This window comes from Papilio polytes, unplaced genomic scaffold (assembly GCF_000836215.1).
Source record: "Papilio polytes unplaced genomic scaffold, Ppol_1.0 DF822067.1, whole genome shotgun sequence".
Lineage (NCBI taxonomy): Eukaryota > Metazoa > Arthropoda > Insecta > Lepidoptera > Papilionidae > Papilio > Papilio polytes.
The window spans coordinates 8,635,927-8,650,347 of record NW_013527137.1 but is presented as its reverse complement, the minus strand read 5'-3'; the positions used below and the strand labels follow the sequence as shown (position 1 = coordinate 8,650,347).

General features: G+C 33.5%; 1 protein-coding gene across 10 annotated transcripts in view; it reads right to left on the bottom strand.

The window, feature by feature from the left end:
• LOC106107161 (mitogen-activated protein kinase-binding protein 1-like) overlaps positions 1 to 14,421 on the bottom strand; it is a 60,531-nt gene that overhangs the window by 25,518 nt on the left and 20,592 nt on the right. For 2 of the 10 annotated variants that reach the window (XM_013287878.1, XM_013287880.1), the window contains exon 2: positions 6,710 to 7,244. The exons of 4 other annotated variants lie outside the window; for them this stretch is intronic. In XM_013287878.1, the coding sequence (XP_013143332.1) occupies positions 6,710 to 6,778 (69 nt within the window). In that variant the 5' untranslated portion in view covers positions 6,779 to 7,244. The remainder of the gene's footprint in view (positions 1 to 6,709; positions 7,245 to 14,421) is intronic. 4 more of the 10 variants (XM_013287882.1, XM_013287883.1, XM_013287881.1 and 1 more) reach the window with 3 other exon arrangements.

Sequence of the window (14,421 nt, the reverse complement as noted above, 5' to 3'; positions counted from 1 at the left end):
TAAACGCATTTCATGGAGTTATCGAACCATACCCATCAAGAGTGGTTAAACATTCATGGGAAACCGTCCATTAATGATCAATTAATGACTCTCAATAAGTCATTCATTACAAGTTGCATAAAATTCCTTGGAGATTCTGGTAAGGGTTGGCTAACACGTGAAGTAGTTAACGCGTTTCGATACTTGAGTTTCACATAAAACTGTCTACCCCAGAAGCAAAAAAATGATGGCAGACATTTATTCAATTAATTTCTTAATGAAAATAGAAACTTCGCTTGAATAGCTCCGGTATAACAAGGTATAAAGGGGACCGAGTGCGCGGTCACAATTTATAATTCATGACCTCATACACCGAGGCAGGTTATTACATTTTTTAATAAGAGACACACTTTGAGCTTTTAATTTTTTATAAATGTAATATAAGTCTTTGTTTTATAACCTTTTCTTCATACAGGCGTATTCATTATTGTAATTATATTTACTATGTGTAATGTATATGTGGTAATAAAACGGTGGTTGCTTTGGAACTGATTTTACAACATAATGTAAAAGGTTAATACCTTCAAATTTTCTATCACTGTCTTTCTAAGAATATATTGTGAAAATCAATAAGAAAAAGTGAATCCTAAAATCCAACAACAAAATAAATACGAACGGCCTTGCGAACGGGATCAAGGACATATCAGAGTAAAACGCAGTCATCAGAACAAAAAGAGATAAACCATAAAGACAGGTTTCGCGTCCGTCCTCCGTGGCGCTAACTGCTTCAAGGTCAACAACAAGATGGCAGACCGGGCGTCCTTGCCATCGCAAGGATGCGCGTATGCTGTAATATGAACGTCATTACAACAAGTTTAATTGTTTGAAGTACTTCCCAAGATTATAAATATAAATAAATTCGATTACAAACAGCATAAGATTGAGTTTTTTAACAGATTTCCCAAAAGGTTATCAATTCATCTGTATTTTTATTCTTAATCTTTTACCGCGTGTAAATCTGTTGCAAAAATCACATGATCACATATCAATTATAATGTAATTTTAACAAGGAAATGAAATAGATATAGTGACAAATTTAACAAAAAAGTAGCTTATGTAGCTAAAAAACTTTCATTAACATCTAACTTAAAACAACCATAAGCCCAAAGGCATTTAAAAATTAAAAGTTTCGCGCCACAAAACTTGCGACACTCGTTGAACTTTGCGGGCAAACAACTCTCACTTGCGACTTGCGAGGTTTTTTACATGGGGGGCTTTCGATGTTGCCGCGGGCTGCACGCAGGCTCGAGTTACCGTGTCTGGCGGTATCGAGCCATCTCCGATATCGAGTGAAAGCAAACATTGATCCCGTTACTGGTATTAATATTATTCATACATAGATGTATCAGACCGCTTCGTGCACACACATAACATCAATTCTCTGAATGTTCATTAAAAGAGATTTGTCTTAGACCCTTTTGAAAAAGATATTACCAAATAGCGTAACCAAAAGATGACTTTTAAAGGTCCACATTTAGCTCTTTAAAAAAAAATTGGCATCTGTAGCTCAGTGATCCTGTCGGTAATAAATCTATCAAGTCTCTTTTCACGTATGTAATGTGATTTTTGCACCTTGTATTTATAGCATATAGCTTTCCCCCGCGATTCCGTCCGCGTGGAATTATAAAAAAGTGAATAGGCGTATGTGTTCTTCCAGACTATCCTTATCGCCTATGCCAAATTTCATTGACATCCGTTTAGCCGTTTAGGCTACAAACTATAACAAACATCCATCCATCCATCTTAACTTTCACATAATATTAGTAAGATATAAGATTCTATCACGAATTCTTATATTTGTACTTTTTTGTCCGAAATGTAATTGAAATTTCTAGAAGTAAAAAGTTTCGTAATAGTCCCACGCCAGATATGAATTTCATTCAGAAAACCGTTGCCACCTTTATTTGATATTCCGAGACGTTGAAACTGGTTATTTAAATCGGAATGTTGCCAGCAGCAGACAATGGCAATACGTGTGGATGTGTCGAAATTATTTCGACTAAGTTTCTTAATCGTCTTATACGAGTTTTGATAAGATTTCGGGTCAAGTTGGTCGCCCACGTGTTAGCTAACAGCTGATTGGCGCATTATGCGTAGCCTGCCGATTTAGGGTAGCCAAGGACGTTTGATCGAAAATAGCAAAATTACGTCAACCAATGTCAACTTCTAGATTTTACTTTTAATCATAAGTCTTCATAATAACTATTGAAATTAATTTTCATCACTGTTATCTATTACATTTCCCCATTTATTAAAATAAATAACTTACTGCCGCCCTCAGAGTCATTAAGTGATTAAAACAAAAACAGACACTTGTGTAACATTTCGTAAAATAAAAAAGTAGCAGTCAAATCTTAAGATAGATTATTTGCCATAAAACTTACAACCCCTGATATAAAAGCCGCATTATACGCAATATTTCGGATACCATTGAACTTTCTCGATCAACCGTCGGGTATTCGATTGTAAATATTTCGAATTCCCCGGGAGGGCATTGTGACTCGGATCGGAATGCCGGCCTGTAGGCGGCTCGGGACCTGCTACAGTAACTGCGACGAAGGTGGCGTTGACCACACAAATCTAGCCACTGAATCGGTATACAGTAACATACATTTATAGCATTGTTGAATTATATATACTCGAAATAGATAAGGAATTAATGGGAAAGGCGAGTTTTAATGGTATTTGATATTTTTAAAAACGAATCAACGGTAATAACAGTAAAAGCTTAAGCCATTTTGTATCTAAATGCTATAAGTTACGTGTATTTAAAAAAAAATATCGCATTAAGGACTAACCGGTATAGTTAAATGCCAAAACTTGAATCAAAACATATCGTTGTCTCTATCCAATCAAAGAGAATTGAAAAGAAAGACAATAAGAATTAATACAAATATCACGGCAAAGGAATACGCTAAGATTTTTCAAATGTACTCATATATACCAAGAACGTATTTATGACGTGTTTGTTTTGTTATTCCATGAACGGAATCTATCTAATTATTATGCTAACGCGACAAAGATCGTCGTTAAACAAGACATAGGTCCGCCAACACGAATACCTTTGCCTTATACATAATGTTATTTATAGATATATGTAGTTTAATGCAGTATCTATAACATGATTACGAATTCATTTAAAGTACTGTAAAGTAACAAAAACACTTCTTGATAATTTACAATAATCTCCTTATTATATGCGAAAACAGTAGAATGCAAATTAAAGGGGCTTAATTATGTAAGTTATTTACTTTTTTTCACAGTTAGGAGGAAACATTTCGTTCGTAAATAAATATATCTCATAAAAACCAAAGCAAAACAAACGTTACTTCATTTTAACGGTTTAAATAAATATTATATTTACATAACAAGAGCAGAAGATACATTAAACGTATCAAATAGCGTAACACTATATTACGAGTAAAATAAATCTAAAACATGGACCGTTCACTTTCCATCACAAAAGATACACTTTCAACCGCGCAAAATCGTTTTGTTTTTTAATTGTTAACGTGTTGTAATACAACATTTTACGCTAATTAAATTAACATTTACAGGGGTCGCAAACTCCGAGAAGTTAGTGACATAAACATATTTTAACTAACTTGTTACTAAAACTAAAATTATACAGATTATAGATTACTTGAATTATCTCAATTATTAGAATGGAAACATTAGTATTAGACGGAGCAAAATCGTTATCGGGGCAACATAAAAATTAACAATAATATTGTTGTCTCTTGTCGGTCATGATTTGAAAGATTAATCTAGTCATCATCAGCGTCGCAATTGAGGGCCTCGAAGCCTAAAAATAGTCAGGTACCCTAAATAAATAAGGTTATTTAAGTTAATTTCTAACAAAAGTTATTATATACAGTAAAGATACAAGGTCGACGCAAGGAAGTCTTAAAAATATTTGACTTACAAATATCTATTTTGGTGCTGATGACATAACTTAAATAAAAGATCTAAATAGAGTTATACCAAGAACCATCTATGCTATATTTTTTTACATGTTATTTTATTCTTAGCCCCGTTTGTCATTTATACCGTATATCAATGGTTTCATTCCGGTTGTTACGTTAATTTACCAATTGACGCCGCAAGCTATGTCACCGCAATGTCACTGAGTCGTGAAATCGATTTAACGTGGGTTTCCTATTAAATATATTAAATATTGTCATACCTTTCATCCTTGTTGAAAGAAATAAGATAACAATATTCCTTTACAGAGGTGTTTCAATGAAAACCAACGGATATCTGATACTGACTAGACTAGAGTCGATAGTAACTTATGATAGATAGAAATCAGGAAACTTCCATACTAATTAAAGTTGCGGTAAATTAATCTTATGTATCTTGAAATTAAAAAAAAATATAGGTGAAGTTAACATACATAGAGAAGCGAATACGCTTCACAGTAGATTGTTTTATACCTTATCGTCAATGTAAACAACTTTTAGCAGGAACATTAATAAACTTTAATGGATTAAAATAACTTATGTTTTGTATTATCTATATCTAACATAAGTATTGAAATAACTCAAAGACTACTGAACCGACTTCAAAAATTCTTTCATCATCTAGAGCTAAGTTACCAATGGCTGTTTTTATTTATTTTAAATTCACGCGGACGAAATCGCGAGCAAAACCTAGTCAGATATATATGAAAGAAAATAAGAATGCAATTGTGGATTACTAGTGTTATCATGAGACTCCTTGGAATTAAAAGAAAAAAAACAGCAAAAGGCAGTATGTGCAACAATCCATGCCAGGCCAGCGCAACTGTCCAACTGTACTGGCTGTAATGATAACCAGGCATGACATACTTGGCAAGTACGTCAACACCATCATGACTAGCACATTTAACAAACGTCGTAATTGATTTTTTACAAGTATCATTATTGTGCTTTAACAATTATTACGCAAGCAACATCCATCAAGAAGGTTCCGTTTGGACCCTACAATTATGAACTAATGGTTTCTTGTACTGTAATTTTCTTATTAAGGGTAATTTGTCTATTATTTATTTCTGATTAAATTGTATGGTTTTTTGTCTGCCAATTTGTGATAAAATAACAATCATTTTCTACAGTTAAATCGATGTTACCAGGAAAAGAAGTGTTAATTAAATATATCTGTGATTATCAAATTAGGTCTGGAGTCTACGGAAGAACCGACGCGGGTATATGATGGCGGAAAATAAAGTTCAAGGTTTACTACAATCAGGTAAATATTAAAAGAATTCTACGAGACAGGGTGTCTGAGAATCTGTGGTTTAGATGGTTAATGAATTACTTGAGAACATATCTAATATATTATTTACTCTATAAACAGGAATCTAGAAGTCGATTGGCCTCGATATTAATGGGAAGCGGTCGCTGCACTTTCTACTACGAGTTGCAGTTACCAGTTTAATAATCTATATTTTCTCAATAAACGCACTGGAAGATTACGTATTCTCTCTAATCTTGTCTATGGTTAGAACAATCAAGGGCAATCCAGTCGTGTCAGCGCGGTGTTTACTTTGAATCAGCTCTTCCGAGTAGCTCCATTCGCCTCCCACACTCGTTTGCGCCAATTTAGCGAGTGTCGGTTTTTTCACGGCGGCCATTTTCTTATTTCGCTTTGATTATCTCATTATACTCACTGATGTTTAACCAGCCAGTAGCATAATTATAATTTTTTATTTAAATTCCGGGCATATTATTTTTTTTCAACATACTTTTATATACAATTATGTAGATAAAATATTAAATCCTCTTATAAAATTTATTAGTATCATATTTAAAATAAACATAGTTAAGTACATCGGCTTAATAACTAGGATCACTTATTATAAGCACTCTTGAATTTAAAAAAAACTTATTGATTCAAATCATTTGCCAATCGAGAAACAGGTTATAATGTACATAGAATTTTTCTATAAATAACGTACCCTAATAATAGACAATTAAAAAAGATTTTTAAATTAAATGAAGCATAATGTATAAATATGAACATAATAGAAGAATAATTATCTTCGCAATTAGTCTATCTATTACGACATTTTTTAAATTTATAAAACATCACGTGAAATCACACAACATAGCTGGTATTTTGATATTAAAAGTATTTTCTTTAAAAATATCAAAATCTGGTATAATATATTTGATATCATCACTTGACTCGAGGGCAGGTTACGTCAATTCGGCTTCAAGCGTCAGAGGTCACATAAATGTAATAAGATTTGCGACCTAAATTTGCAAAACGCCTCAGAGCACAGATCCACTTATCTCCTGTTAACTCCGACATAAATTACGAATTCGTAAGAACCAGTAATTAGCATTTCAATATCATTATTTGTAGATAATTCTTTATAAGATAGGCATGCTTTCCTTATAAGTTTATAATCCATTTTAGGCCAACTAAGCCTTCAACTATGGAGAATTATGAACAAGACGAATGTGACTATTGTAGTAATTTATGTTAGCTAAAGCAAATAGATAACACCTCAATGTCAGCTAACTTGTTCGTTTATGCTACCCGCATTCATATTTAGAAACAAAGCTACAAGTTCAGATTAAGAGCGAGACAAAACAGCAATTATTTGTACTTAGGATATACCGATTACATCATCTTAGTTTTTAGTTACATTAAAATAAAAATTTTCACAAAGTAGTTCACTCACCTCGTACGCCGGTGTATGGAGACTGTCCCTGATGACTGGCGCACTATTCCTCGGTCCGATAAACGCCATATTCTCATTTTAAATCATTAAACAATAATCTGTGGCACGCCAATTAGCGTGATTGATAAACGCAGAATCGGTCGACCGCTCGATATTCCGTGTTACGATTTTTCATCAATTTCTCTATTTACGGTTATCGAATACGGCCACAACACTGTCACTTCACTAGCACGCGTTCCAATTTTGAAATTTGAAATATACAGCACTCGCTGCGAACGCTTTCTAGATTCGATTTTTAAATCTGCACTGGCTACATTATAGGCACTGATTATAAAAGATTAACAGATTCACGCACACAAACACTTCCTATTTGATGTAACAATCCAAGGTCACTTCAATTACATTTATTAGTGTAACGCGGAATGGAATTATTATTTGCAATTATAATTTTGTGTTACTTCTTACACTTAGCCGACTTCTATATTTAATTTGCGGAACGGCGGTGTGTTTGTTATGGTTGACGTATGGCGTAACACTGAAACCAGACGGACTGTATAAACCAGTTTGTAGAAAATAAAATTACAATTAAACGACGCACATCTTCTAATTATGTAAATTATGCATTCGAAAGTAATGACGCATTCACTGTAACGGTCAGTCCATCATTATTGACGTTTCCAATTTTTTGTAACATTTATAAAATAGGTCTGTCCGATGTTGCGAATATAAAACATCGATGCACGTAATATGTATTTATCGAACACAACTCATTAGTGTTGGCCAACATGGATGTTTTCATGTTAACGAGATACTTAACATCATTAAGTTGGTATGAAAGGTGCAAATAAATAGTGGCAAAAATGTAATCGATTTATGATGAATATAGCACAGTGCAATCAATCAAATCGATAGTTCTTTCCTTCCGTATGACAAAGATTAATGTCTGCCGCAATACTAGAAATGTGAATAGGATTTTATAAACAAAATAGCGGACATGCCTGCACTTTTATTTATCCCAATTTCAAAATAAAATTAATTTACATCCTCTCACATTGTCCATCCCTATACTACTTTTATCATCCTAATTTTGTATGTAAACTTTTTGTTGCCTTTCATTCCGATTTTCTTCGATTAATGAAACATTTTCAGCTAATGCGTTCTTGATTGCTCGCAGAATGTTATGGGTAATCGTAAATATAACATGTATAGATTAAGAGCGATGTAGTCGAGTACGCATGGGGCCTAGCGCTGAGAAAGCGAACTCTAATTAAATCGTGAGAAATTTCTCCTGGAGAAAGTTGACGACAGGTGGAAGGTAAGATGCAAACCTTTTAATATCCCCGTGATCTATCAGACACTATTGCTTGAATCCGACAGTTTATATTAGCACGGTGTTAACGAGTTTACTCTTCTGTCCGAACGTGCCAAATCAACGTACGACTTAATAAAAAAATATCGAGTTATTTTCACTGTAAAGTAAAAATACAAAGGCATTCGTTGACATATAAAGCTTTCATACAATACAATACGTGACCTCATCCGGTACAGTAAATCGGGACTAAGGCTTAAAAACAGCCTACATTTCAGCATCGCAACAAAGGCTGTGCGTTTGATTTTAAAACGTACAACACGTCCATCAACCTTTCGGTAGGATTTGCACTACTTAAAAAACTAGAAAACAAATAGCCTTGGGCTTCCAGTGCAAAAACTTTGTACGAGACTACAATATGTGCAAATACAAACGTCAAAACAGTTGAATTCTACAGTTAGTTTAAAGACATAAAATATTTTATGAATTTGATGTCATCAGACGACAAATAGAACAAATCATCGTGGGCGATAGAATGACATAAGCACTAATATAGTACATTTTTAAAAATTACCAACAATCTTTATTTAGCTAAAAAATCCTAAAGCTACGTATATTTATGAGAGCACTGCAAGTCACGAAAGCCTAGCTTCTGACATTTTATCCGCCCCTCGTGACCTCTGGCCCGGCTCACCTGCCACAAATATAACGGCTGAATTCTATAAATATTTAAAACAATGTGGCTGGCTCGCTGTTCCGTAGATTTTATTAAATTTTCATGATAAAGAACAAAATATACATTAAACTATGAATTAATATTAAAACATTAGGCTTGTCTAGTATAGAAGAATATTGAAATAAATAAGATGAATACTAACAGATTCACAAGCACTAAAAAAGTATTCTGTCAGAGAAGTTATTACGTAAGAGAGAAAGTAATCGGAGATAATTGGTTCTTTAATTAACTAGAATGTATCATAGATCAAAACAAAAAGATACAACAATATTTATGGTTGTCTGATATAGTTGAAGATAAAAAGAAAATGCTCCGAGAAACATTCTAAGGAGATCAAGTCACTGGCAATCAACCTATTTCAAAATTTAACTAGTTCCTGGCATTTCGTCAATTCCTAAACAATCATATTATTCCATCTTGTTTAACGAAAATTAATGGATAGAAAATTAACCGTAATTTGAACGCATACTGCAACTCTTACAAAATTATACATAGAAGTATCGTATTGGACCAAAAAAGAAATTCAAGAAAAGAAAAACACAAAGCTATAAATATTCCTGTCTAAGAATAGAGCTGAAGCAATACAGGAATCATTTATGTATCATAGGAACCGTTATACTAGTACCGTGTACGGTAAGACAGGCAAAGGTTTGACCGGAAGTCGGACCTCCACATTTGCCGGAAGCTCAGGCACCGTTTCGCACGGGAAACTGCAACGCCATATCTGATGGCGTGCAACATAAAGAACCTTTTTCGTCGGATAATACTGACTTTAATGGGCAATGGCCAACATGCCACTACAAATTTAGTCTAAACTATTATAATATTATAAAGAGGAGATATTTGTATATTTGTATGTATTGAAATAACTCAAAATCTACTGGCCCGATTTTGAAAGTTAGAAAGGTCATTTATCTCTAACATAGGCTATTTTTCTCAATACCACGCGGACAAAATCGCGGGCAACAGCTAGTTATTAAATAAAGGGATTTAAAAAAAAATCAAATTTACATCAATAGATATTTAACCTGCGAAGCTATGATATGATCATCAACGAATTTATCAGATCTAAAGATCGAACTTTTACCGACATACCAAAAAGTACTTTCTCCCTTTTGAAGTCGGTTAATAAAATTAGGAGCAATTGCTGCCATATTAAAATTTTAATTCTTATTCTCTATCATGTTAGCTAGGAGATAAACGCTTCAAACCATTTTTACAGTCAAATTCAAAACATCTTTTACCTTATTTGCGAGTAACTCATGCATAAAATGCATATTTTATCTAAACATGTATCTCGTTTCTCTGTCATTTAGCGACACGTTAACAACGTATGCACACACGTGCCAAAACCCATTACAGTACAATGTGTGAAGACTGTAGCCATAATCGTCTGTCCCACGCAGCCACCATTGTTATACCACAATACGGTGCGGTTTCAACGCGATTGTTTTGAAGCATATTTCACTTGTAGAAAGGTTCTTATGTAATTTATCTATTGCACGCTAGGGAGATGTGTAGAGAAAGTATCGATCGTAAGAAGTATTCTATTTTAAATTACCATGTTCATTGTCTTATGCATAAAAACGGTATATCTTACAACTTCAGACTATGATAATTTTACGTCCAAATTGACATCCCTGTCTTTGCAAAAATAACAGAAATAAGAGTATAGAATATGAAAGAAACGTACACTTCACCATTTTCCTATCCTTATCCCTCTCATGTGAGGTTAGACTACCAGGTTCTCGCCCATCAAATCGATCTATGTTAAATAGATAATTCTCGAATTTGATTCTAAAATAACCACGATCTTAACTTACGTAGATTCTTTAAATGAATTGCATATCTCGCCTCTGAACATTGTTATGTAAGATTTTGTAATTTTTTAACACTTCGCTGTGATGTTTACCGATTTACATGCAAGCTACTTAGAACATATTAACAAATCGCATAAGGAAATAATGTTTGGAAAATTGTTTAAATTAACAAGATATGATAAGACATCTAACGGTAATATATTGGCTGAGAGTATGATGGAAGATTGCTGGCAAATCCTAACTTATTTGAAGGTCCAGTCACACAATTACATGCAATAGATTTAACCGACTCTAAAATATATTAACAAAAGATAAAAGTACTCTTCGTCACTCTTCATCTACATAGGTAAAAACTTATTGCTACTAAATGTTAGTTCTCATATGTCCTCTGCCAGTAGCTATTCGTTCCATAGGTTAAGGATGGCGGTGCAGTAGGCGAGACGGAGCGGAAGGCCACGACGCAGTGCAATGTAACCTTGCAATCTCGATAGCGACCCACGCGTGGGCCTCGATATTAAGATAGGCGTTTATTTTGGTAAGAGAAAGTTATTGTTAATGAACATAGAAACATTTAATAAACTTTCTCATCTAAATTACTACGAAATAAATTTTCCTTCAGATAACTTAAAATTAATAAAATGCAAATAAACAGTGTCTTTACGTAATGTGATAGGAAATATTTCAATTAAAAATGTAACGTCCATTCCAATAACAGGAGTTAAAATAGCTTAAAAACTGCGTTTTAGAGCGGTCCTAACCCACTTGTCTTACTATATGTATGTACTGAACTTCGATAAATGTAACGGAAAACGTTACAAATGGTTGTGATAATTGTTGCAAGCAAGAAGCAACGTCAACGTTCAAATTGATCTGATAGCAACGCATGCCTGCACCAGTGGGCCAAGGATGTCATAACAATTATGCACCGACGGCCATTATGCGAGAAATGCTAATAGAGACATTACGTTCAGACAGGTAAGTGGGTGGGAATAAATAAATTAAAAGAAGAAGTTGCTTTAGAACAAGATGTAACAATATTTACGATGCTATGTAAAATCAGTTCTTGATTAAAAACTAGCTGTTGCTCGCGACATTGTCCATGTGAAATTTAAAAGTATAGCATGTTACTCAACAAAGTAGTTTTCTAATAGTGAAAGAATTTTTAAAATTTCCTCTTTCCAATATTAAAATTAATAGTTATAACGTTTCACAATGAAACTGAACATAATTTAAGGTTTTTAAATAACTAATTCATAATATGCGACTTATTAACTCATACCAGAAACCATGAAATCAACAATGAGCACAATTAAATACTTGAACAATAAAACTGCATGGAAACTCAAGGACTCCTAGCATTATTTTTAATGCGTAATATAAGATTTTTATAACACGTATCTAAAGAACACTTTATTATGAGAGATAAACTAATTGCTACATTTAGTTTAGCACAAGCGAAAAACTATTTTTGTAAGAATGATTACACTCAACTTGAAAACTAAATATCACAATATAAGGCTAAAATTTCTCCTAATACATTAAAGCTAGAGTTATCTAATTAAAACTGAATCAACAATATACGTATAAACTTATATAAAATCTACGTAAAAGTATATTTTTCATTCAAAATATTTACATATTATAATTTCACTAACCGTAGCGATGGTGGCAAACAAAGCACACAATTAAAATCCGACTGCACTTTATTTTCCGTGCACTCAACCAACAGCTTCGTATTGTACATAGGCTTAACCCAGTTTGTGTGAGATTTCGGTTGCATCGCTAACGTTAATATTCGCAAACATACATGTTACATCAGTCGACTCGTTTTGCAATTAATTGCATACTTCTCACTGACTTTATTGACGAGTGTAGTACAGATTTCAATTACCTAAATGTCAAATGTTAATTATCAGTCACAAAAGATTTTTTGAATCTACAAGACACGGACAGAACCTAAGTGATAAGAGTTTCATCATCATCTTTCTCCTTATCCAGTAGGATCTCCCGTAGGATCGGCGCAACAGGTTTTGTCCTCCACATCATATGTCACACTATCATATTTCATCTCAGTCATCACTCCCTTTTTGATCATGTTAACTTTTAAGCAATCCATCCATCTCTTTTTAGGTCTACCTTTACCGATGTATCTCCACACTCATAAATAACGTTCTCCTCGTAGCATGGGCTTCATCCCACCTCATAACATGCGGAGGGATGAATCGCTAGGTGATAAGAGTTTATTTACGTAAAACATATTACAAGTTTTGTTTTCGCGTTTAGGATCACATTCTGAACGGTGTAAGTAATTTTGTTACTGCTTTTTATCCATTTACCGCAATAACACATACCCACACATGTTTCTTCCTCGTTCACGCAACGCCCAACTTGATAACGAACTACGTAACTATTACAGCGCCGTGAAACTGATGATGTTACATGCGTATGCAAATTTTTATCATAAAAACATCTATCAATAATACGAAAGAAAATATATACCTAACATTTTGCAGCAGAAGTGGACTAATAATTTTGTAAATAATTGCATTAAGCACCACTGAAATAAACCAATGATTAAATTCGGAAGACGTTAAAATGTTCCATCTAACTTAGGCTGGTGAAGATAATAATGAATTAAATAAGAAAATTTTAATCCTATGATGCATTAATATGATAAACAGTTAAAAACAGTGTTTTCCATAAAGTTGACGATGTTAAAGTATTATAATATTTGATGTTGTCTAAACATAACAAAACTATTCGAACTCTAACACATATCGAAATACAACTTGTCAAACTTTTCACGCGAAATAGGACAGGTCAAGTGAGAAATTGGATTTTCATATTGGAATCCAATTTGAACTTCTGACTATCTGACTGAGAAAATATAACATCTATTGTTTATTTATAACGATTTTATTTCGAAAATCGCTGAATGGAAAAAACAACACACTATTAGATGATTGAACTTCCTGCATCACGAAGTAGTGGGTGTTTACGCTTTATTATATTAATATAGATGATAAAAACAGAGAACTTATAGAGAGGAAACAAAGAATGTAGCAACGTACCACTATCGCCAAAACCCAGTTACAACACGCTTAAAGTGCAATAATACAGTATTATCTCGAATACAAAACAAACGCCGGATAACGAAATACTCTTCCCCACATAGATATGATCTAACTGTTGCTCCATTTATCTCAATTTACATTACCGCGGTGACGTCATCACGATGTTGATTACTTAGCAAGTCGTCAAGAACGACTGAGGACGGAAGGTCACAGTTTCAACTTGAGGTATACACGTGATACATGTTTAAATTATATAAGAGTCAACTCTGTTAAGAACTAGGGGCGAATACTAAAACGACGATATTTAAGACATTGTTAAATACTATACTCCAATTTCAATTATAATTTTGACGTGTATCAGATTGCAACCAGCGCTTACGAAACGAGGTGTTATAATTCGTTTCAGTATTAAGCCGCTAGATATCGTTCGAATAATTAATAGTATTGTACCCTGAGATGTCGTGACATTCAGTCTAACAGAACGTAACAAGGAGTTGTTCTCGATGCAATAAAACATTACCAAAGTACAGCAAATCGAAGGTCGAAGTCAGTCACAAAACGTGAAGTCATATTACGCGATAAGCCTTTAACTATATTTCTAACAACTCACGCGTACTATATTTTAATACTACGTTCTATATTTGATATGTAACATTTATTGCCTCGATAGTAAAAACCATATAAAACGTAAAATAATGTTAGCTACAAATTTACGTTTCGTATGTTTGCAAGATTCATGCATTTTTTCGAATTGGGTTACATTTAGAATCTTA